The sequence below is a fragment of the Coregonus clupeaformis genome, chromosome 7 (assembly GCF_020615455.1).
Source record: "Coregonus clupeaformis isolate EN_2021a chromosome 7, ASM2061545v1, whole genome shotgun sequence".
Lineage (NCBI taxonomy): Eukaryota > Metazoa > Chordata > Actinopteri > Salmoniformes > Salmonidae > Coregonus > Coregonus clupeaformis.
In genome coordinates this window covers 15,688,592-15,712,015 of record NC_059198.1, presented here as the reverse complement: position 1 = coordinate 15,712,015, position 23,424 = coordinate 15,688,592, and the positions used below count along the sequence as shown (strand labels likewise).

The following is a 23,424-nucleotide window of genomic DNA, read 5'->3' as shown; positions in this document are numbered from 1 at the left end:
TTTAGCCCCATGGAGCCGTCCCAAATGGCACCCTATTCCCTGTATGGTGCACTACTTTTGACCAGGGAATAGAGTGCCATTTGGGACGTCACCAATGTCTTTCTCTCCTCTCACCCTCCTGTCTTCAGTTAAATGAAGATTAAAGTTCTTTGATTTTTCATTCCAATGTTTTAGTTGAAATGTTAACACATACATTTTAGTCATTTAGCAAGCACTGTTTTCCAGAGTGACTTACTTGTACAGTGAGTGCATTCAACTATGTTGAAAGGAATGCTGCCTGTTGTTTTTGTAACTGTGACAGATGGTTTTGATCAGCTACTGCCATAGTGAAAGACAATACCCTTTCCCCCTCCTATTCTTCCATTTGTTCACTTTAGTGAAGTGATCATGCAAAACTTACTGCAGCAAAGTATTCCGCATTACACTGTTATGATCCCCAAGTCTAGTCCTGTCTTAAGAGTTCAATTGGACTAACTTGGGTTGGGTCTGTGTCAACTTCATGCCAAACACACCAACTAAGCACACACACGTTAGACAACGTGGTGAGTGATCTCATCAGACTCACAATAGTGTTGTCACCGGTTGCTACTCCCAAAACAAACACAACTATATGACAACTAACACTCATCCCACTTGAGAGAATTGGGCCTCTGCTTGTCCTGTGCTGCTGTGCCAGCCCATGTAGTGTGCATCCCAAATAGCACTCTATTCCCTATGGGCTCTGGTTAAAAGTAGTGAACTATATAGAAAATAGGGTGCCATTTGGGACGCAGTTCTAGACTAACATGGCCTTAGCTGATATGTACAGTTGAAGTCGGAAGTTTACATACACTTAGGTTGGAGTCATTAAAACTCGTTTTTCAACCACTCCACAAATTTCTTGTTAACAAACTATAGTTTTGGCAAGTCGGTTAGGACATCTACTTTGTGCATGACACAAGGAATTTTTCCAACAATTGTTTACAGACAGATTATTTCACTTATAATTCACTGTATCACAATTCCAGTGGGTCAGAAGTTTACATACACTAAGTTGACTGTGCCTTTAAACAGCTTGGAAAATTCCAGAAAATGATGTCATGTCTTTAGAAGCTTCTGATAGGCTAATTTACATAATTTGAGTCAATTGGAGGTGTACCTGTGGATGTATGTCAAGGCCTACCTTCAAACTCAGTGCCTCTTTGCTTAACATCATGGGAAAATCAAAAGAAATCAGCCAAGACCTCAGAAAAAAAAATTGTAGACCTCCACAAGTCTGGTTCATCCTTGGGAGCAATTTCCAAATGCCTGAAGGTACCATGTTCATCTGTACAAACAATAGTACGCACGTATAGACACCATGGGACCACGCAGCCGTCATACCGCTCAGGAAGGAGATGCGTTCTGTCTCCTAGAGATGAACGTACTTTGGTGCGAAAAGTGCAAATCAATCCCAGAACAACAGCAAAGGACCTTGCGAAGATGCTGGAGGAAACAGGTACAAAAGTATCTATATCCACAGTAAAACGAGTCCTATATCGACATAACCTGAAAGGCCGCTCAGCAAGGAGGAAGCCACTGCTCCAAAACCGCCATAAAAAAGCCAGACTATGGTTTGCAACTGCACATGGGGACAAAGATCGTACCTTTTGGAGAAATGTCCTCTGGTCTGATGAAACAAAAATAGAACTGTTTGGCCATAATGACCATCGTTATGTTTGGAGGAAAAAGGGGAACGCTTGCAAGCCGAAGAACACCATCCCAACCGTGAAGCATGGGGGTGGCAGTATCATGCTGTGGGTGTGCTTTGCTGCAGGAGGGACTGGTGCACTTCACAAAATAGATGGCATCATGAGGAAGGAAAATTATGTGGATATATTGAAGCAACATCTCAAGACATCAGTCAGGAAGTTAAATCTTGGTCGCAAATGGGTCTTCCAAATGGACAATGACCCCAAGCATACTTCCAAAGTTGTGGCAAAATGGCTTAAGGACAACAAAGTCAAGGTATTGGAGTGGCCATCACAAAGCCCTGACCTCAATCCTATAGACAATTTGTGGGCAGAACTGAAAAGGCGTGTGTGAGCAAGGAGGCCTACAAACCTGACTCAGTTACACCAGCTCTGTCAGGAGGAATGGGCCAAAATTCACCCAACTTATTGTGGGAATCTTGTGGAAGGCTACCCGAAACGTTTGACCCAAGTTAAATAATTTAAAGGCAATGCTACCAAATACTAATTGAGTGTATGTAAACTTATGACCCACTGGGAATGTGATGAAATAAATAAAAGCTGAAATAAATCATTCTCTCTACTATTATTATGACATTTCACATTCTTAAAATAAGGTGGTGATCCTAACTGACCTAAGACAGGGAATTGTTACTAGGATTAAATGTCAGGAATTGTGAAAAACTGAGTTTAAATGTATTTGGCTAAGGTGTATGTAAACTTCCGACTTCAACTGTATGTGATTGACTGCTGAAGCCAAGGTTCCTACTGCATGATTCTTCACTGTGCCTCTCTTTTCTTTGGCATCATAGTGGTTTTATCATACCGTAGCATGGCCTTGCCAGAGTAGCATGTACCCTCATGCCCATATCCACGACCATGGTCTATTGGCTGCAAATATAGGGCCTTGATATGATTGCACAAGCCCTCAACTTTTCTTTACTGAACCAATCTCAATTCATTCAATCTCAACATTTGTTAACCTTGTGTGCAGTGTGATACGGTGCACTCGTGTCTCTATAGCTACTCCTGTCTTGTTCTCTGAATCATAACCGTTTCTCTTTCTCTCTCCCAAACCCTCCTCTTCTCCCTCCTCCTATGTGAGGGGAATCATATAATGGTTCCATGAATGATTCTGCTTCTCTCTTGCTCTTTCTTTCTCTCCGCCCTCTCTATTTCTCGCTCTCTCGCCACCTCTCTCTCTCCGCATGGCCACTAATGCACAATGCGTTTCCTTGCCTTCTCGGTGGTGTTGGGTGTGGTGGGGAGGGGGGACCCTCTGGGACGGCTGACGTGGTAACCACCTGTATTACCATAGCAGCAGCCACAGTAAGCATATCAGCCAATGGTAAGAGCCGGTACTGTATGGTCAGTGCTGGCTTCTGTTTGTCACTCGGACCAGAGGACCAATCAGCCCCTTTTTCTTCAATCACTCAGGACCTCGTTCAACATTTTATGAAAGTTTACAGACTGCAATCCATCCTCAAATGCCCCCTGCAATGTAATAAGATAGTTGACCATTTCTACAGTTTAAGAATAGGTCTAGGAGCAGTACTGGGATGGAGCTGTATCACTCGGCCTTGCCCTGTAGAAAAAATATTAACGACTCTGCTTGCTGTTGCTGACTTAAGATCAGCCCCTTCTTTGGCAGTCATCATATGATGTTGCCCTCTATTTTCAGTGAGCAAGGCAATTGGATAGTATGGACCTAAGTCAGATTGGCCAGTCTTAAATATAGTATATTGCATTGACAGGACTTTTAGGACAACCTTTAAGACTTTGAGATTGGAATATTGGAGAAACGGTTTATCCTACTGTAGCTCCCAGGAGAAGCTCCTCTTTGCTAGCTTGCCCTCCGCTCCTCCCCCTCTCTCCTCTCCTCTCTCCGCCTGCCTCCCTTCCTCTGTATGGGTGTTGGCTCCTGATGTCTTCAGATATCTCTCTCTCTCTCTCGCACACACACACACACACACACACACACACACACACACATACATACATACATACATACACACAAACACTCAGGCCTGCTTTGGTACTGTACGTCTCAATGTATTATATTGAGTGACGATTGAGACAGTTATTTTACAGTGACGATAATATACAGCTTTATGGCAACGTGATGTGCATCTACTCAGTAATGATATGAGTCTGAACACATAGCTGTCCGCCCTCACCGAGCTTCCAGTCCTGAGTGTCGCACACTGTGGTTGGTCAGTCAGCCTACTGACGCCCGGCCTCATTGGTTGTGCCGTTCGATTCAGATCAATGGTGTAGACATGACAGAGGCCAGGCATGACCAGGCAGTAGCACTGCTTACCGGCACCTCCCCCACCATCGCCCTCCTGGTGGAGCGCGACCAGGCCGAGCCAGGCACCGCAGGGGGCTCCCCAGGCCTGTCCCGTGCCCGCGCCCACTCCCCCCCGCCACCAGAGCCCTCCGACTCGCCCGACCAGGAGGAGGGCAACGACGACTCGCGCCTCTCGCCCCACGGGAACCACCTGAGCCGGCCGCTGCAGGACGAGTACCCCATCGAGGTGAGACGGAGGGAGGGAAGATGGTATAGTACAATGTGGTTTGGGTGGTGGTTAGTTACCATGAAGGAGTTTCAGATTTATTCTAGTTTTAATGCCTTTTCATTTGGCCTTTATCTCAACTGTTCTCCAGCTCCAGAGAAGATGGTGCACGGTACGAAGACTTAGTCCTAACCTAGGTTAAATATGCTAGGATGGTGTAGTGTGGCCCAGTGAAATGCTGTATTATCCACTGAGTGAATAATGCCATGAACTGGAGTCTGTTCCATTGACTAAGAGCTTAGGCCTATGTCTAGTCTCATTTACAAGTAGATATAGTAGTTCCAAAGATGGTTTGTGGTCTTGTCAAATAGGAGACTCAGGGTAAGGTATTGAGTTCAAATGTGTATTTGGTATTAGTCTGTTGGGACACTCCTTCTGTGATGTTTTCCTGTTTTCCTCCAGGTACTGTATTTGTAGTGCCCCTGTCCTAGTCAAAGTCCCTAAAATAAAACTTTATAGACAACACTGTTTACGTTAGTCGCTTCACTTTCTCTCCTGACAGGAAGTGACGTTGGTGAAGGCGGGCGGCCCTCTGGGACTGAGCATCGTGGGAGGCAGCGACCATGCTAGTCATCCGTTCGGCATCAGCGAGCCTGGTGTCTTCATCTCAAAGGTCTCTCTCTTTCTCTCTCTCTTCTCTCTCTCTCTTTCTCTCTCCTCCCATGTTTCCTAGTTTGTGTATCTCACCCTCCATGTCTGCCTGTGCTAGGTGATCCCCAATGGCTTGGCGTGTCAGAGTGGCTTGCGGGTCGGGGACAGGATACTGGAGGTGAACACTATCGACCTACGCCACGCCACCCACCAGGAGGCTGTTAGAGCCCTGCTCTCCAACAAACAGGAGATCCGCATGCTGGTGCGCAGGGACCCCTCACCGCCGGGGATGCAGGTGACGTCTCTTAAACACACATGTACACGGAAATAGGCCTGCATACACACATCTTCTGTCCCTTCTCCACACACACACACAGTCCCATATCCTGATCTATGTGTCCCTATACAGGAGATAGTGATCCAGAAGCAGCCTGGAGAGAAGCTGGGCATCAGCATCCGTGGTGGTGCCAAGGGCCACGCTGGCAACCCCTTCGACGCCACCGATGAGGGCATCTTCATATCCAAGGTACCTTAGGCATTACAGCTCGTCTTTCTCACAGGGTCAACCACTACACCAATGTAGATGGTTTTCCCATTAGTGTTATTGCTTTATCTTCTCCCCCCCCTGCATCGCCCCCTGTAGGTGAGCTCCAGCGGTGCAGCGGCCAGAGACGGCCGTCTGCTGGTGGGCATGCGGATCCTGGAGGTGAGCAACCACAGCCTGCTGGGCATGACCCACACGGAGGCTGTACGGGTGCTCCGCGCCGTGGGAGACACCCTGGTCATGCTGGTGTGTGACGGCTTCGACCCCGGCAACGCTGCCGCCATAGAGGTAAGAGAAACTGACTTCCATTCCGGGTTGTAATGACCCTTAGTTGCAGAGTCAGATTCAAAATGGACGCTGTGTTTATTGTGAGTCTTTTCAGGCGTCGCCGGGCATCATTGCCAACCCTTTTGCGGTGGGCATCGTGCGTAAGAACAGCATGGAGAGCATCTCCTCTATAGACCGAGACCTGAGTCCTGAGGAGATGGACATCCTACAGAAGGTGAGAATAATATGACACAGAAAGCCAGTGTGAGGGTCTGCCCTAAGGCTACAATGGATGGCCGAGATGCAAAGATATACTACATTTAATCCATGCTCCAAAGAATAACAAAAGGTGCTAGTGCAAAGTGATTAACAAAGAAAAGGAGCATATGTTTCCACAAATACATGATAACAGAATGGATGACTGTTAATATGAAACATTTTGACCTAAAATCAATTTTCTAGGAGGTGGAGATGGTGCGAGAGGCATCACAGTGGGAGAGAGAAGAGATGGAGAAAGTGGTGAGTGAGACTACGTAGTCAAGTCCTCCCTCGCATGCTTTTACTGCTACTGTGGCAAATAAACGGAGCACTTTTCTAATGTGTGTGGATTCTATCCTCTCTCCCTTTTATCTTCTCTCTCCCCCCCCCACTCCCTATCTCTTACCCCCACAATGTGTCTGGGTCGTCCATACGCCATTCCATCTCCACTCATCCCACCTCCACTTCATTCCTCCATGTTTGTCTTTTTGCCCATTTCACTTTCCATTCCACCTTCACTGATTTCACCCTCATTCTCTATAATTACACGTGTGTGGCTGGGTGTCCTCCTCCCCCCTTTCTCGGTGAAGGAGCGCATGCGCTTGGAGCGTGAGGAGGCTACTCGCCTGCTAGAAGAGGAGACCGAGGTGAGACTGATACTCCCTGGGCCTCCGAGTCCTCAGCTCAACCAACCACCTCCCTACCAGAGAGGGGACAGCTCCAGTCCGGACGATTTTACTATAATATTTGGATTGGAATGTTCTGGAAACTGTTGTTCTTCAATACATATTTATGTAATGATGAAGTAGCTTTGGTCAGTTACAGAGTGACACATGAGAGTAGTATGAGAGGAAGTGTATTTTTTTCTCCAGTATGTCTGACACTCAACCTTCTCCTGTTCCCTTAGAACCTGGGCACTGGGCCTCTGAATCTGGACTACCGGACGCTGGCCGCACTGCCCACCACCGCTCTGCAGAAGGTCAACAGGGTAAGTTGAAGTTAACAGTTAAGGAATGATTTTACTTGAAAGGTAACACAACCCCCATTTTGATGATTATGGGGAAATTATGAGGTAACCCATATATACCCTGTGATTCCTGACTAAGGCTGTGAAATACCTGGATTGAAATGCCTGGATTTGTTTGCTGACTATCTTGGAAATGGCCCCATTGGGCCCAGAATAGACCTCCCTGTGGAATCTGCCCTGTTTATCTTCCGGGAAACCCTAAGTGACCAGAGGCCAAGCAGGTGCCTCTGGACGCCAGGGGGAGAATGTTGAAAGTGCCCCCCCCCCCCTCCATATTCACAACCCTGACTCCTGCATTCCTCACCAATGCTTTGTGCCTTCTGTCTAGCGAATGCCAGGCCCAAGGAATGGATTGCCTCTACAACCATTCTATTGACTTCTGTGATATGATGATGAAGCACTGCATCCCAAAACAGGATCCATTTGTGTTATGTTATGTTAATGGTTCGTCCACCTTGGCTTGAAGACATCGCCTAAAGAAGTAATCAAGAGGAAAAATCCAGAGACTAATGGAAGATCTAGTACACGAAGAAAGACTAAGATGAGATGGAGGGAAATAGAAGGGAAATTATGCAGCCAAAATGGTTGGTAGCTGGTACAGTAAAAAACACTGGAGTCTCTGGGCTGATTGGGAGAGGTGGGGGAGGGGGACAGCTGCCCCCACCACCACCCAGCCTCTGCTCAGGGGGTTATTTTAAACCTGGCTGAGATCAGAGTCAGAGGGGTGCAGGCAAAAGAGGGTGGGAGAATGTCCCAATGTGGGTTCTCAGTCATTCAGTCAGTCGGTGTCCCTGGAAGAGTTTGGTCTGAGTGGAGCTACTGCACCCCTGGTCCCTCCAACCAACAGCCCACAGTGAGTATAGGGACAGCGCCAGACAGACGGGGGGTGACTGTGCTCTACTTTCTGTGTCTTTCTCTCTTTGTCATCAATCTGATTTATTGAGTGTTTCCTTCCTTCATTTGTCTATTCAAGTCCATTGAGATACTCTCTGGACCGTCTTTGTGTCAATTCTGTATTCTAGCTCCATGTGTGAACGGCAGCCATTTTGCTAACGATGTGAATGACTAAGGATTTATGAGCTGACAAGGTGCTGACTTTGGCCCTCTCATACCTATCACTGTTTTAGGGTCTGCATAGATAAATGTATAAGCAAGGCTATAGTTTGACAATATTGCAGTTTTTCCCCCTTGCTTTGTTTGTAGTAGGACTCTTTATTGTATTTGGGTTAGCTATTTATTTTCTCTTTATGCCACAGTGGTTAGACTCCTAATAAGCTCTAGTACTAGGCCATGGGGCTTTTCTGCGAGTGCTAAACCTATATACTGCCTGCAGCTGTTCTTGCATTATGGCTATGCATTACAGTTGGAATGAGGACCACTGGGTTCAATGACCAGTGTACCCTAGAAGATTATTAGTTCTTCTTGGCATTAAAATGAAGCGGTAAGCAGGGGTGTGTCGTAATAAATCTTACTTGGCTCCACCCTTTCCCAGGCCAGCTGGGTAACGTTAGTTGGCATGTTGGTCGTCTCTCTCGCTCCTGCCCTCCCCCCTCAGGCCCCAGCCCAGCTGTCTTCTACTGTCTTCCGAGCCTGTGCCAAAAGGGTACTTGTTCACATTCCACCCCAGTGGGTGACCCCACTGACCTCCAATATTATAGGCCACATTTTACCGCCATGTCCACCAGCAACACTACAATGTGTCACAATTAGAGACTGCAGGTATTCTTAGTGATGCCATTTGGATTGTCACGACATGTCAAGGTCATGTCTTGGAATGCACGGGGCAATGTAGAACAATGTAGTTCTGAAGTAACTACGCCTCGTCCGATTTTAAGCCATGGCATATTTTGCACTTTACATTTTGAGTTCAGATCCAACCTGGTCCCAGTGGAACACACTCTATGACGCCATGTTCTGGTTGAAGAATATTTGTTTTATCCAAGCACCTTATCCACGGTTGTGTGCGGTATTGTATCTAGTCACGCATGAAGGCAGGCATCATGGTTTGCTTCTGTAATGAACTCTCTGCTATCCCATATGTGGAGTGTATTGAGGCCTGATTCGTAGTGTAAGGAGTGGACTGGAGCCTAAGTGTCTACTGTCAAACTGTACTGATAGTGTTTGGGTTATTTAAGGCGGTGGCAGGGAAGGCTGCTGCTGTGGTAATGGGAGCGTAACTAGAAGGATAGATAACCCTTTAATGCTTCAAGAAACTAATCTATCTGCCGGGAGCTCCTTCTCCCCAGATGAAATTAACTGTCACATGGGCTGGGCTCCTCCCTTATACACAAAAAGCCCTTGTGCATTAAATAAGTTTTGCACACTAACTGGACGGTAGGCATTTGAGATGTGTGTAGGGTTGAAAATTATGATAACCTTCCCAAAGTTTCCTGGTTTTCCAGATATTCTGTTTGGAAAATTCCCGGAATCAGAAGGGAATAAACAGGAAATCCGTCAATCCTCCATCCGTGATTTCCGGAATACCTGGGGAGTTTGGGAAAGTTACCGGAATTTTGCAACTGTATTTTGGACGCTGACTAGGCAATAGATGTGTCGTAAGGCTTGTTTTCTGAGCATGGTGATAGCACTTTGTGCCGGTTACACATGGGTTTGGTTTGATGGCTCTGATCCCTGATATCTGGCCTGCCAGAGTGTCAAGTGGGTCTAACTCTGAGATAAGCTGTGTGCCTATTTTAGCTCTCTTTACTCAACACTGCTCCCTATATCTCTATCCCATCTGTCTCATCCTCTCTCCCTCCAGTCGGTCTCTCATTTCTTAACACATAGAGATCTGTCGCCATCTCTTTTTATCAAGCTTGGACTTTACCTTCTGTTCTGTATTTCCATCTTCTCTGTATTTTCCTCTGGTCTTTATATATCTGTTGTACTTTTTCTCTTCCTCAGTTCTCTCTCTCCCTCCCCCTTTGTGTTTTATCTGCATCCCTCTCTGTTCAGATGTTGTTTTTTCTAGGCCTTTATCCCTCCCTCTCTCTCTCTCTCTCTCTCTCTCTCTCTCTCTCTCTCTCTCTCTCTCTCTCTCTCTCTCTCTCTCTCTCCCTGGCTCTTCCTCAGTTCGCTCCCTCGGTCTGTGCGACTGCCCCCATGGAGGCCCCCCTGCAGGCCCAATGTTCTGTCCCCTTAGAGCCCCTGGGCTTTGGCCAGGGGCAGCCCTCCACCTCCATCTACCACGTGGACCCCAATGCTCTGCCTCAGTCCTGCCCTACTATGATCAGAGAGGCCGAACCCCTCTACATGTCCCAGCACTCTCCCAGGTCCTCCATCACCTCCTCCAATCAAGAAGCAGCTAGACAAGAAGCCCCTCCTACCGCTGAAGACGAGGAGGAGGAGATTCTGGTGGACTCCCAGCCAATCAACTTCAGTGAGAACCCCTTCCTGGTGGCCAATCGCAAGGGAAAGGGCCGCCCCCCCTCGGAGCGTATCCTATCAGGGCCTCCTGTGGGCTACGGGAGCGGCGGCAAGTTGCAGCCCTGGTTGTTCAGCAAGGCAAGCGGCCGGCCTGCCTGCCTGCGTGTGTGGGTTTTAGCCAGCATGGTGTGTGGCACAGTGAGTGGCCTGGTGTAGGAGTAGCACCTCCCTTTGTCTCTGCGCACCAATAGAAATGTTTCAACCAGGAGTTTATAAGATAGAAATATGTGTTTGAGTTTTCCATTGTAACCTAACCATTATGGTAATAAACCGATCTGACTTATTTTCATGGAGTTTCTCCCTGTAGTAAAGGATACACACTTGCTATTGTGTGACATCATCATTGCTAATCACCAACACTGCCAGCCAAGATGACTTGAATGACCAAGATGTGTGAAGTCACCTGTTTTTATGGATGTCTCCTTCACTAACCCTTTGAAAATAACCATGAGCAATTGAGCATGTGACTGTTGGAATTGAGATGGAGAAATGCCCTGCTATGAATGAGTGTGGGAGTGCACAGCGCAGCAGGGACTCTGCAGTGTAACATTCCCGCTAGGAGTCCTGGACTGGTAGGAATGTCCACTCAACAGCTGTGAGGAGGAACTCAAGCCTCAATCCTAAACATCTCAAGTATGAGTTTGAAAGGAACAAGAACCATGGTACAGTAGAGACCGATGCTAAAGTGCATGGTGCCCAGCGGTAACTTCTTATTGACTGGGTTGTGTGTTGACTGATATGAGAAGTGTATGTGCTCAAGGACTGTTACATGTCTACTAGTATTTGCTGCACCAAAAGGGTTGCAAAATTCTGGTAGCTTTGCCAGAAGTCCCACTCTTGTCCAGAAATCCTGTTCTTAAGTGTTCCAGAATAAGCAGGAAATCTGCAATTTTTCAACTTTAACAATAACAATAACCAGCTTATTGCACTGAGAGTAAAATAGGTGAAAGTTGGAACAGCTGCTTAATCTCTCTGTCTGTCTCTCTCTCGCTCTCTTTGTCTGTGTCTCTGTCTGTGTCTCTCTGTGTCTCTGTCTGTGTTCTCTAGGCACCCTCCACTGAGCCCCCCAGGACAGACAGTCCCATTAGAGATGCCCCCTACTCACCTAGCACACAACCGGTAAGTTCACCCCAACAAATCCTCTCATTGACACCTACGCTTTCACAGCACCTATTTATGTTCTCTTTTTCCATAAGTCAATTCAGAGAACAGGGTAGATGGCATTGAGGTACCCTACCTGCTGGTTCACCCTCTTCCTCCATCCCTCCCTAGCCCAGTGCTCATTCCTCCACCAGCTCCCTGTGTGCAGGCAGGGAGACCCGCTTCGTAAGTGGTCTGCTCTGGCCTGTCTTTGTCCGTTCAGCTTCCATAGACGACTATCAGTAGAGTCTGATCCTTTGCCATTGTGTCAGCTGTTTCTAATGAGCTGTACTACAGCAGAGCTATACTGCAAGTGTGAATTTCTGAGACTTGTGACTGCTGAGCTTTCAATTGGCCTTACTGACACTTTCTCTGCTTCATGCAGTAGTAGACTGGTTTAATCCCAAATGGTGCCCTATTGCCTTTAGTGCAATACTTTTGACCAGGGCCCATAGGGAATAGGGTGTAGGTTGGGATGCACACTCCGTATTTGGAGACTCAGATTATCTCCCTGTTGAGGACCCTACCCCATCTGTGCCTTTTTTAATTCTAGCTTGGCTGGAATTTGTAAGGAACCCTGAGCTTTGCATTGAGAACGATGTTGAAATATGTTTACCAAGTATTGGAAGGTGTTCTGAGCTACTGCAGGTTATTCAGTTTCAGAACAGATGTGTTCCAGAATTCAGAGCTAGTGTTAATTTTGCATCGTCAGGGTAGCTCAAGTTAGGGTAGTAGTTGCGAAAGCATTTCCATTCTGCGTGTATGTTTGTGTGAGAACCATGTTTGCGCCTATACAGACCATGCCTGCATGTTGAAAGCTCCTGGGTGAAGTGTCCTCTAGATACAGATCTAGGATCAGCTTCCCCAATCCTAACTTGAACCATTAGTGTGGAAAATGCCAAACTGACCCACGATCAGCATCTAGGGGCAACTTCACCCTACATCTATGTTGAAATGCTAGCATGGGGGTGTGTGACTTGTCATGTAAGCAATCGTGTCAGCTCCATGCATTCTGCCGTATTTTCTTTCAGGCAAGCATTCATTTCCCCCCCACTGCACTGCCTGCCAAGAATAACTCACCATTGAGTCCCTATGAGGTATTGACCTTCAATCTAGTCATGTATGGGGGCAAGATCTGTGCTCCATTGTCCCTCATTGACAGTAAGCATTCATAGTCCTTTCTCACTGTTGAGACTATATTGAAGTTCTTAACATATTTGTTGTGGTTTTCCCTTCCAGACGAGGCCGGGTTCCATCCAGCCCCTCTCCCGTGGTGGCGGGCGGCCAAACACCTCGCCAGCCACTCCGGACGGTCACAGCAGAGACGGGCACAGCAGTCCCAACCCCTTCCAGCATGGCCCCTCCCCCATCAACTCCCAGACCTCTGTAAGACCCCTCACCACCACGTAGGGTGAGGGTGAGACCCCCCCACCCCTGTGCTGTCGTCTCAAAAACCGGTGCCTCACTGACTCACAGCAGTGTCACGAATGCTAATCGACAAAAAAAAGAACATGTCATACTATTTCTGAAGCTACTTACCAAAGAGTTTGAACTGGGTCCCTGTCCCTGCATTCATTCGCACACAGGGACTCACAGCAAGAGAACACTGTTGTTGAAGACAAGCTCTGTGAAAGTGGACTTGCATTCTCAGCTTAACTAGCTGCTACTGTAGCCAGAGCCAACCAATGGCACACAGGGGAGTTCTGGAATGTTTGTTTCATTCCATCTGGTGATTGGGCTAACCCCACCGCATCAGCCCACAGCTATAAGTCAGCTATGGGTTGAATCTCAACAATCTCCCGGTTTCCTGTATATGCCGACGAGTTGTGCACACATTATCTGAGTGCCATAGCTTCAACAAGGCAGACACATCCTCATCCGCCCAGCCCTACTGTCTGTCTCTCGAAACATCCCCCTCATGTCATGGTCTGTCTCCACCTACCTGTTCTCCCACTGTCTTCTTCAGCTTGGCTGTTTTATCTCATAGTCCCTCTCCTTGTCTTGGTCTGTCTCCTCCTCCTCCCACTTCATGGACCTCCCTCTCTTGCCTCCTGACCCCCCCAGCTGCAGCCTCGTGCCCCCTCCCCCGACACGATCGATGAGTTCTCCCTGAATCCCAAGCAGGCATACAAGGCGTTTGCCGCCGTGCCTCACTCGCTGGCCATGCTGGAGCCGCCGCTGCAGGTAGGCAGGTTGCCCCACCCATGCACCCCCTGGGTCCCAACAAGCATGCTGTGGTGGTCGTCTTCACCATTTGGTCGTCCCTGTTCCCCCCCCCCCCCTCAAAGTCTGCCCCCCAGTTTGGGCCTGTAACTGTGGTCCGTACTGTGTTGGAATGCAGTAGTTTGTGTCATTTTGTACTGTACAAAGCGGCATCTCTGTCGTCCTGGTGCTGTTGTTCACAATTCACATTCTGAAAGCAATCGTTCATCATCAGCCGTCTATGGCTCCTGTGCTGAGAAGTCCCATCTCAACCATTATCATCACCTTGCCTGCTTTGTGCCCATAGAAATAGAATCTAAGTATGTTTGTGCCTCTCCACTGTGTGATGACTGGGCTGTCTTTTTTCTGTCCTTTTTTCTGCTTCCTGTTTCCCTCTTACTTCTGTGTCCACCAACAGGATCTGTATGGCCAGAGGAACAACATCCACTCCAACCTGCCTTCTCCTTCTCCAGAGGTGAGCCTTTGTACCAAATTACAATACATGTTATAGACACAGCATTAAGGACCGTAAGTGTGTTTTCGTGTTGTCTGTGTGATGTTGAATGAGTTTGAATGGCAACACAGGTTGGAATGTGTTCCAAGAAGTGCAGATAAAAACCTGTATTAAAGTGACAAATTAGCAGTTGGTCATGTCCCGTTGGGCTGACACTCCGGTGACATGACAACTTTTGTACATGTGGCTCTTTCAGCCTGAGCTGAACAACGAGGTGTTTGAGGATGAGGTAGAGGGGGACGGAGGAGTGGGTGGAGGTCTGGCAGCCCCCGTCTCTCCCCGACCCTCCCTCTCCTCTGACCGTCGGGACTATAGGAGTCTGGCAGCAGTGCCACGCCTCTCCAGAGCCTCAATGGACATGGTCGTAAAGGTAACCCCCTCCCACCCCGCCAAGGGTACCCGTAATCGGGCTCAGATCAGGCTGTGGTCCCTTTCGCTTTGGTGGTGATGACAGTGTCTATATCACTGTTACTTACAGAGATAAGGGGCGCTGGTGCTACATTTAGTGTCAGAAGTGGGATCCTTTCAACCAATCATCCTTCTCATCCTTCTCAGAATCAATCGTAGCTAGTCGTGTTGGGTTGTGATCAACGGCCTAATTTATATTTTTCCAAACCTACTTCTTGACAATCAATGAATACTGTGCTGGATATACTGTAAAAACGTAATATCTTCAAAACTCTGAGAATTCTCAATTCAAAATGGTGACATTTTGGTTTATCTCAAATCTGCATGTTTGGAAATCATTGCTGTGGGATCTGCATCTGTTCACAATTAACACTTCATTCTGCATGTCAAACCCTAAATTATATCTTCTTTGGTCCCCATGGCCATTCCAGAGGGCGGTGTGGGTAATATTGGTGTATGGACTGTAGCTCTGCCTCCATCCTAACCCGATGGTCCCCTCCCCGACAGACTCCATCCCCTGGGGGCAGAGACAGCCCAGAGCAGCGCTCCTTCAGGGACAGACAGAAGTACTTTGAGATCGACGTGAAGCAGCAGACGCCCGACAGCAAGCCCAAAGGCCGTGTGTCCCTGGTGGGAGCAGATGACCTGAAGAAGATGAGGGAGGAGGAAGGTTTGTCAGCCAGCTCCTTTATGTCACGGCCAAATAATACCCTTTAACCCCTTCTAGGGTTTCACATTTCCGGTAAGTTTCCTCAAACTCTCAGGTTTTCCAGAAATCCTGGTTGGAGGATACTTAATTCATTGCTTATTCCTTCATGAATGTTCCAACCAGGATTTCTGGAAAACCTGGGAATTTGGGGAAAGTTGCTGGAATGGTATAGATGGACCAGTGTTTCCCAACACCAGTCCTTGAGTACCCCCAACGGCACACATTTTTATTGATGCCCATGATAAGTCCACCTGTTTCAACTCAAGGGCTTGATGATTAGTTAAGTTGAATCAGGTGTGCTTGTTCAGGGCTAAAACAAAAATGTGTACTATTGGGGGCACTGGAAGACTGGTGCTGGGAAACACTGAGATTTTGATGAATCTCATCCTAATGGAACTCTTTCTGCACCACCACTAAACCAGAGAGGAGATTCGAGCAGCGGGCGCGGGAGTACCTGATGGATGACGATGATGATGAGGAGGACGACCTGGTGAAGCAGATGGGAGTGTTAAAGGCCACGGGCAAGGTGCTGCTGGACGGGGTGGAGTACAAAGTGGAGCCTGTGGCCACGCCCCCCAGGCACTATAACACGCCCCCTAGCTACTGTGGCAGCTCAGGGTACAGCCTTTTCTCTTGTTAGGAAATGCACTTTAAATGTAGATGAATTGATTGCTCATTATAATTATCTGATGTTTATGTTTGGAGTAATGGAAGATTATATTGTGGAGGATTTTTATTTTAAATTCAGTTAATTAATCTTCACTTATTTATGGTTGTGCCCATAGGCCCTCGTCAGTGGATGGTAAAGGAGACTCCCAGAGGAATTCCCTAGAGGAGAGCTTCAGGTTGGAGCAGCAGAGGCCCAACTCCATGACTGGGTAAAGACAACCTAACACTTCATGGATTTTAAGTCATATCCATGCGTGTGTTGATTATCAGCATCATAGTCTCTGCAGTGATACATGGGACGCATCTCCCAAGTCTCCAGCAGTGTGTGTGAGGTGGTGTTTGTGTGTTAGCAGTGTGTTTTTTACATTGTGTTCCTCCCTCTCCTCCAGTCTGATCCCAGTGTACCCTGGAGAGTCGGGGGCTCCCATCCGGACGGCCAAGGCAGAGCGGAGGCAAAAGGAGCGGCTTAGGATGCAGAGTCCAGAGCTGGCCCCGGCCGGAGACAAGGACCTTTCCCCAGCCGAGAAACGGGCTCTGGAGGCCGAGAAGAGAGCCATGTGGAGGGCAGCAAGGTACAGACACACTTACACAATCACACACGTCACACACACTCATAAAAGGACATTTGAATATGTGTGAACAAAAAAGGGACATAAATCAATATATTCTAAATACTGAGCCAAGTAGAAAACAGCAGGGGCCAGGATTCCTCTTTTCCTTCCCAACCTCTTTTTCTGTGTTTCTACTGTCTTTGCTTTTGTCAAATGTCGTGTTTCTTCTCATCTTTTCCTCATGGAATTGTCAGAGATTCTATCTACTTCTGATCTCCTCCCTCTCACTGTTTTCATCTCTGCTAGACTAGTCTCATTGGTTTTCCCCTGACACTCTCTCCTATTCGTTTCAATGTTTTACCTCCATCTCTGCTTTTTTCCCCCTCTTTTTCTGTGTCCCCTATCCGCCCATCCCTCTGTACGTTTTCCTGTCCTCCTCTCCCTGTCCCCCCTCCCCCTCGTTGTGGGTGCAGGCCCTATGGCCTAGAGGAGGATGTTAGGCAGTATGAGCAGGACCTGGCTAAGAGGCTCTACCAGTCGCGAGTGAGGGCGTCTCAGGGCACCGTGCCGCCCCCTCAGCCCCCAAACGCTGCCTCCTCCTCCGCTGCCTCCCAGCTCAGGTCTGCTCACCTCACCTCACCCACCGGCCCAGGCCCTGACCCGCACACCAATGTGGGGGTTGTGCTGCTGTGGGGTGCCATGGTTTGGGGGGTGTTGAGTTTTAGGGGTCCAAGCAAGTGCACACAACACGACTGTGCCTGCAACTGTGCTTTTCACCGACTGCTTTTGATGTCACCGCTTCTGCACGTGCTGGCTGGCTGCGTCCATTCGCTCAGTCGCTAGGTTTCTCTCTTACTTTGTTACATTCTACGTCTCAATCTCTCTCTCTTTCTCTCGCTCGTCTCTTGGTTTTAATCCATCTTTCGTCGTACTAACATACAGCCCCCAGTGTGGCTGCAGCAGTCTGTGAGCTGAGGGCCTGTCTAGGTAGTCCTTCTCCTGGATGCTGTCTGTCATGCTGGTCTTTATATTGTAGTCTTATTAACGAGCATTTCTGAGTTGAGTGAACCACAGCAGGCCAGGACAAGGAGCACCCAACAGCTGCTGTTGTCTGGTTGTCCTCCCCACTCAATTAGAGCACCGTGCCTTAGTATCCTCTCGCTCTCCCTCACTCTCTCTGGCTCTCTTCTCTGTCACTTCTAGCTCTCTCCTCTTCTCATTCATTCCCTCACTCTTTCTCCCTCTCCTGTCCATCTCTCTATCTGACGGTGTGTCCTGCGCTCTCTCTCTCCAACAGGATGAAGTCTCTGGAGCAGGATGCTCTGAAGGCTCAGATGGTCATTGCTAAGTCTCGGGATGGAAAGAAGCGTGGGACACTGGACCAGCTGGCCGAGTCACCCTCGCCCGCCCCCACGCCATCCCCCACCCCTCTGGAAGGTACATCAGTGGCTGTCTCTTGTACTCTCACACAGCTCAGCCCCTACATTCATTCACTTTCACTCAATGTCTGTATCCCAAATGGCACCCTATGTCCTATATAGTGCACGACTTTTGACCAGAGTCCTAGGGTGTACTATATAGGGAATAAGGTGCCGATTGGGACGCGGCCTCTCACTCAATACCGCGCCTCAATCATCGATTGGATTCAGACTAATAGTGTCCTAACCCACCTCCATTTTTCTGTCTTGTACAGATTTCAGTCCCAGAGGAGTGACGTCACCAGGCAGACTGGTAAGGATCGAGTTCTCTCCTGCTTTTGTTTGATAAACATCAATCTATTTCAATCTAGGGTCTTGTTGCTTGGACAACCAGAGCTCATTTTAAATGAGAATAACAATGTAACAGTAACTTTTGCCTTCCTTATCTTTTAAGTAGCTGTTCCGGTGAGAGACGTTCCATCATCAAAAGTGTGCTTATTTGTAGACCAAAGTTATTTTTATGGGCTTTAAAGCACATTGACATTTTATCTCCACCATTATACACAATCATCACTGCAGCCAATCAAATGCCAGGATCATCACCACAGCCAATCACATCCCTCTCCCTCCAAAAGCCACACCGGACTGTAGTATGAGTCATCCATCCACCTCCTGCTGCCTCCTCTCTCCTTCACTTTCCCTCTCCCTCTCTTCCCCTTTACCCATCCCTGTCCCCCTTCACTCTCTCCCTCTTTCCTGACCTCTTCCTCATTCCTTTTTGCTGTCCTTCTAGTCCCTGTCGGAAAAGAAGTTTGACTACCGACAGTTTGCTGCCATTCCTTCTTCCAAACCCGTATACGACATCCAGGTATTGCCTGCATGCTGAGCTCCCAGGCCCCAGCCCTCACTTGGCTTTCCCTGCTGCCTCCGCCCAAGTCCCCATCTCTCCCTTCTAGTCCTCCAGTAATCAGACCTTACAGTGCTGGTGGTGCCACTGCTTCTACAGCGGCTGCCATTTTGGCTCTCCACCTGATTTGATTTTTCCCTGCTCCGCTGCTCCATTCTGGGCATGTGGCTTGCTAGTTGGAAAAATCATGCTAATACGCTAATAAACCAGTAAGCTACTGACCACGTAATCAAATCAGGCCCTGGGTTTCCTATCAGGATGACCTCTCACCGCCACTTAAAGCTTTCCCTCCATCGCTGTTCTCCCACTCACCATCCAACACTCACCAACCAATACCTTTTAAGTTTATTTTCAACCCAACTAACCAGCCAGCCTTCACCAAGCAACATCAACACTCACCAACCAGTGATTTCAGCCCCACTAACCAGCCACCAATCAGAAAAACTGCCCAGATCCTGCATCTCTCCCTCCCTCTCAGCCACTCTCACTCTCACCAGCTCTCCCTCTCTCTCCATGGCTGAGGCTCAGAGCCCGGTCTGTCCTGGTTCCTAATCATGTCTCCCAGTATCAGGCAGACCTAACAACAACACAGCATCCTCTATTTGGGATCTTCTGTCATGCTCTTGACTCCTGGTGCATACAATTTTCCAGTCTATCACTTAACATAACCAACATATTGGTGATGGGAACTTCCTGGGCTAAACAGAATGAGGTCTCCCTAAGCTTGGATCTCAGCCTGCATGGGAAGGAGTCTACAGGGGAAGCAGGGGGTTCCATCGGGGCCAGGGAGACTTGTTTCTCAGTGGTTGTGGTGGTTTTTGGTCCAGTATTTTGTGGTTGTCTGTACTGCTATCAGTCTTATTTCCTGAGTTGGGGGGGCTACGGCTTCTTCTGGAATGTTATTTTGTACAGTATCTGTGCATTAAGTGTTTTATCAATCAGTCTTCCACACTGAAAGGCCACCAAATATTCCTCCACTGCTCCCGTTTAATTTGTCCTTGGGGAGTTCTAAATTTAACATGCTGTTCTTAACTAATGAAAATCTAATTGAATTTGTCACATGCTTTGTAAACAACAGGTGTAGACTAACAGTGAAATGCTTACTAACGGGTCATTTTCTAACAATGCAGAGATAAGATAAAACATTTAATAGAAATAGTGACACGAGGAATAAATACACAGTGAATAACAACGAGTAAAAATAACATGGCTATATACTCGAATAGTTCCACCAGTTTGATTAATCATTTGATGTTCTTTAAGCCAGCTTTCCTAGTCTTGATGTGCCTCATGTGACCTAAATCCAGTAGAACTAAAGAGGCCAATATGCTGCTCTGATACTGATATGCTGCCCACTAACTTAGGGGGACACTGGAATGTGCATAACTTCTCTGGCATACGGTTACTGAGCTGCTATTTAGTGGGCTTTAACAATGTGTATTGACCTCGGTGTATGTGTGCAACATGTATGGTTGCGTTCTGATTCTCCACTCTTGTCCCAAAGAGTGCACCTGCACATTCCCTATGATGGATTTAAAGGTTACATCAGGGAGTGTGGAAGTGCTGAAGTGTGGAGACTCGGGACACATGTGGGTATGTGGATGAGTGTTGAATTACATTTACATTTACGTCATTTAGCAGACGCTCTTATCCAGAGCGACATACAAATTGGTGCATTCACCTTATAGCCAGTGGGATAACCACTTTACAATATGTTTTTTATTTTATTTATTTGGGGTGGGGTAAGGGGGGGTAGAAGGATTACTTTATCCTATCCCAGGTATTCCTTAAAAAGGTGGGGTTTCAAGTGTCTCCGGAAGGTGGTGAGTGACTCCGCTGTCCTGGCGTCGTGAGGGAGCTTGTTCCACCATTGGGGTGCCAGAGCAGCGAAAAGTTTTGACTGGGCTGAGCGGGAACTGTGCTTCCGCAGAGGTAGTTGGGCCAGCAGGCCAGAGGTGGATGAACGCAATGCCCTCGTTTGGGTGTAGGGACTGATGAGAGCCTGAAGGTACGGAGGTGCCGTTCCCCTCACAGCTCCGTAGGCAAGCACCATGGTCTTGTAGCAGATGCGAGCTTCAACTGGAAGCCAGTGGAGTGTGTGGAGGAGCGGGGTGACGTGAGAGAACTTGGGAAGGTTGAACACCAGACGGGCTGCGGCATTCTGGATGAGTTGTAGGGGTTTAATGGCACAGGCAGGGAGCCCAGCCAACAGCGAGTTGCAGTAATCCAGACGGGAGATGACAAGTGCCTGGATTAGGACCTGTGCCGCTTCCTGTGTAAGGCAGGGTCGTACTCTCCGAATGTTGTAGAGCATGAACCTACAGGATCGGGTCACCGCCTTGATGTTAGCGGAGAACGACAGGAAGTTGTCCAGGGTCACACCAAGGCTCTTTGCACTCTGGGAGGAGGACACAACAGAGTTGTCAACCGTGATAGCGAGATCATGGAACGGGCAGTTCTTCCCCGGGAAGAAGAGCAGCTCTGTCTTGCCGAGGTTCAGCTTGAGGTGGTGATCCGTCATCCACACTGATATGTCTACCAGACATGCAGAGATGCGATTCGCCACCTGGTTATCAGAAGGGGGAAAGGAGAAGATTAGTTGTGTGTCGTCTGCGTAGCAATGATAGGAGAGGCCATGTGAGGATATGACAGAGCCAAGTGACTTGGTGTATAGCGAGAATAGGAGAGGGCCTAGAACTGAGCCCTGGGGGACACCAGTGGTGAGAGCACGTGGTGCGGAGACAGATTCTCGCCACGCCACTTGGTAGGAGCGACCGGTCAGGTAGGATGCGATCCAAGAGTGAGCCGCGCCGGAGATGCCCAACTCGGAGAGGATGGAGAGGAGGATCTGATGGTTCACATTATCAAAGGCAGCAGACAGGTCTAGAAGGACAAGAGCAGAGGAGAGAGAGTTAGCTTTAGCAGTGTGGAGAGCCTCCGTGACACAGAGAAGAGCAGTCTCAGTTGAATGACCAGTCTTGAAACCTGACTGGTTTGGATCAAGAAGGTCATTCTGAGAGAGATAGCAAGAGAGTTGGCTAAATACGGCACGCTCAAGAGTTTTTGAGAGAAAATAAAGAAGGGATACTGGTCTGTAGTTGTTGACATCGGAGGGATCGAGTGTAGGTTTTTTTAGAAGACGGAAGGGACATGGCCAGCGGTCAAGGATGAGTTGATGAGCGAGGTGAAGTAAGGGAGAAGGTCACCGGAGATGGTCTGGAGAAGAGAGGAGGGGATAGGGTCAAGTGGGCAGGTTGTTGGGCGGCCGGCCGTCACAAGTCGCAAGATTTCATCTGGAGAGAGAGGGGAGAAAGAAGTCAAAGCATAGGGTAGGGCAGTGTGAGCAGGACCAGCAGTGTCATTTGACTTAACAAACGAGGATCGGATGTCGTCAACCTTCTTTTCAAAATCGTTGACGAAGTCATCCACAGAGAGGGAGGAGGGGGGGAGGGGGAGGAGGATTCAGCAGGGAGGAGAAGGTGGCAAAGAGCATCCTAGTGTTAGAGGCAGATGCTTGGAATTTAGAGTGGTAGAAATTGGCTTTAGCAGCAGAAACAGAGGAAGAAAATGTAGAGAGGAGGGAGTGAAAAGATGCCAGGTCCGGAGTTTTCCTCCATTTCCGCTCGGCTGCCCGGAGCCCTGTTCTGTGAGCTCGCAATGAGTCGTCAAGCCACGGAGCAGGAGGGGAGGACCGAGCCGGCCGGGAGGATAGGGGACATAGAGAGTCAAAGGATGCAGAAAGGGAGGAGAGGAGGGTTGAGGAGGCAGAATCAGGAGATTGGAGGGAGAAGGATTGAGCAGAGGGAAGAGATGATAGGATGGAAGAGTAGCGGGAGAGAGAGAGCGAAGGTTGCGACGGCACATTACCATCTGAGTAGGGGCAGAGTGAGTAGTGTTGGAGGAGAGCGAGAGAGAAAAGGATACAAAGTAGAATTCGCACCAAGATGAGCTACTGTATGTGTGCTTAGTCCAGATACCTGTGTAGTGGGCTGGGCTGTGACTTTCTCTGCTGCATTGGTGACTGTGGTTCGGCTCAGTGTCTTGTAACGGTTCCTTGCTTGTGAACAGCTGCTCTCTGTGCTGTACCTGGGTGATGTAACAACCCCCGGAACTGATGGACTAACACAACCTTACCTTTAACCTCCCCAATCCTAACATCAGCCTGACCAGACTGCAGTGGCTGTGGGCAAATGGAACCAACCTACCTACCTTCTCCCCCCCTTGCTGCCACAGTGACTGCCTGGGTCAAGACCCACACCCACCCACTGCCAGTCCTCTAGCCCAACTTGGTGAAGGTGTTCCTGGGATAAAAGGTGGCCACATTCCCTGGTCTTCATCCACTCACACTCTCTCTGTGTCCTTCTCTTGCAGTCCCCTGACACGGTCGACGACATTCAGTTCGTTGACGATGGCTCCAGTAACCCAGGTGAGTGTCTGTTGGTCAGGGTCTAAAAAACCTCTTGACAACAACAGCAAGTGAGGTCCAGTGTCTCTGTTGGTAAATAGGG

The 23,424-nt window shown here is 48.4% G+C and overlaps 1 protein-coding gene across 1 annotated transcript in view; it reads left to right on the top strand.

Moving 5' to 3' along the window:
• Positions 1–23,424, top strand: part of LOC121569915 (protein scribble homolog) — a 120,171-nt gene that overhangs the window by 93,194 nt on the left and 3,553 nt on the right. The window contains 24 exon segments of the mRNA XM_045221179.1: positions 3,974–4,246; positions 4,788–4,898; positions 4,995–5,171; positions 5,286–5,402; positions 5,520–5,708; positions 5,803–5,922; positions 6,150–6,206; positions 6,853–6,933; positions 11,446–11,517; positions 11,671–11,724; positions 12,570–12,635; positions 12,778–12,924; positions 13,603–13,722; positions 14,159–14,215; positions 14,451–14,624; positions 15,170–15,332; positions 15,794–15,989; positions 16,157–16,249; positions 16,430–16,612; positions 17,065–17,211; positions 17,889–18,028; positions 18,285–18,322; positions 18,803–18,877; positions 23,288–23,342. Of these exon segments, the coding sequence (XP_045077114.1) occupies positions 3,974–4,246; positions 4,788–4,898; positions 4,995–5,171; positions 5,286–5,402; positions 5,520–5,708; positions 5,803–5,922; positions 6,150–6,206; positions 6,853–6,933; positions 11,446–11,517; positions 11,671–11,724; positions 12,570–12,635; positions 12,778–12,924; positions 13,603–13,722; positions 14,159–14,215; positions 14,451–14,624; positions 15,170–15,332; positions 15,794–15,989; positions 16,157–16,249; positions 16,430–16,612; positions 17,065–17,211; positions 17,889–18,028; positions 18,285–18,322; positions 18,803–18,877; positions 23,288–23,342 (2,905 nt within the window).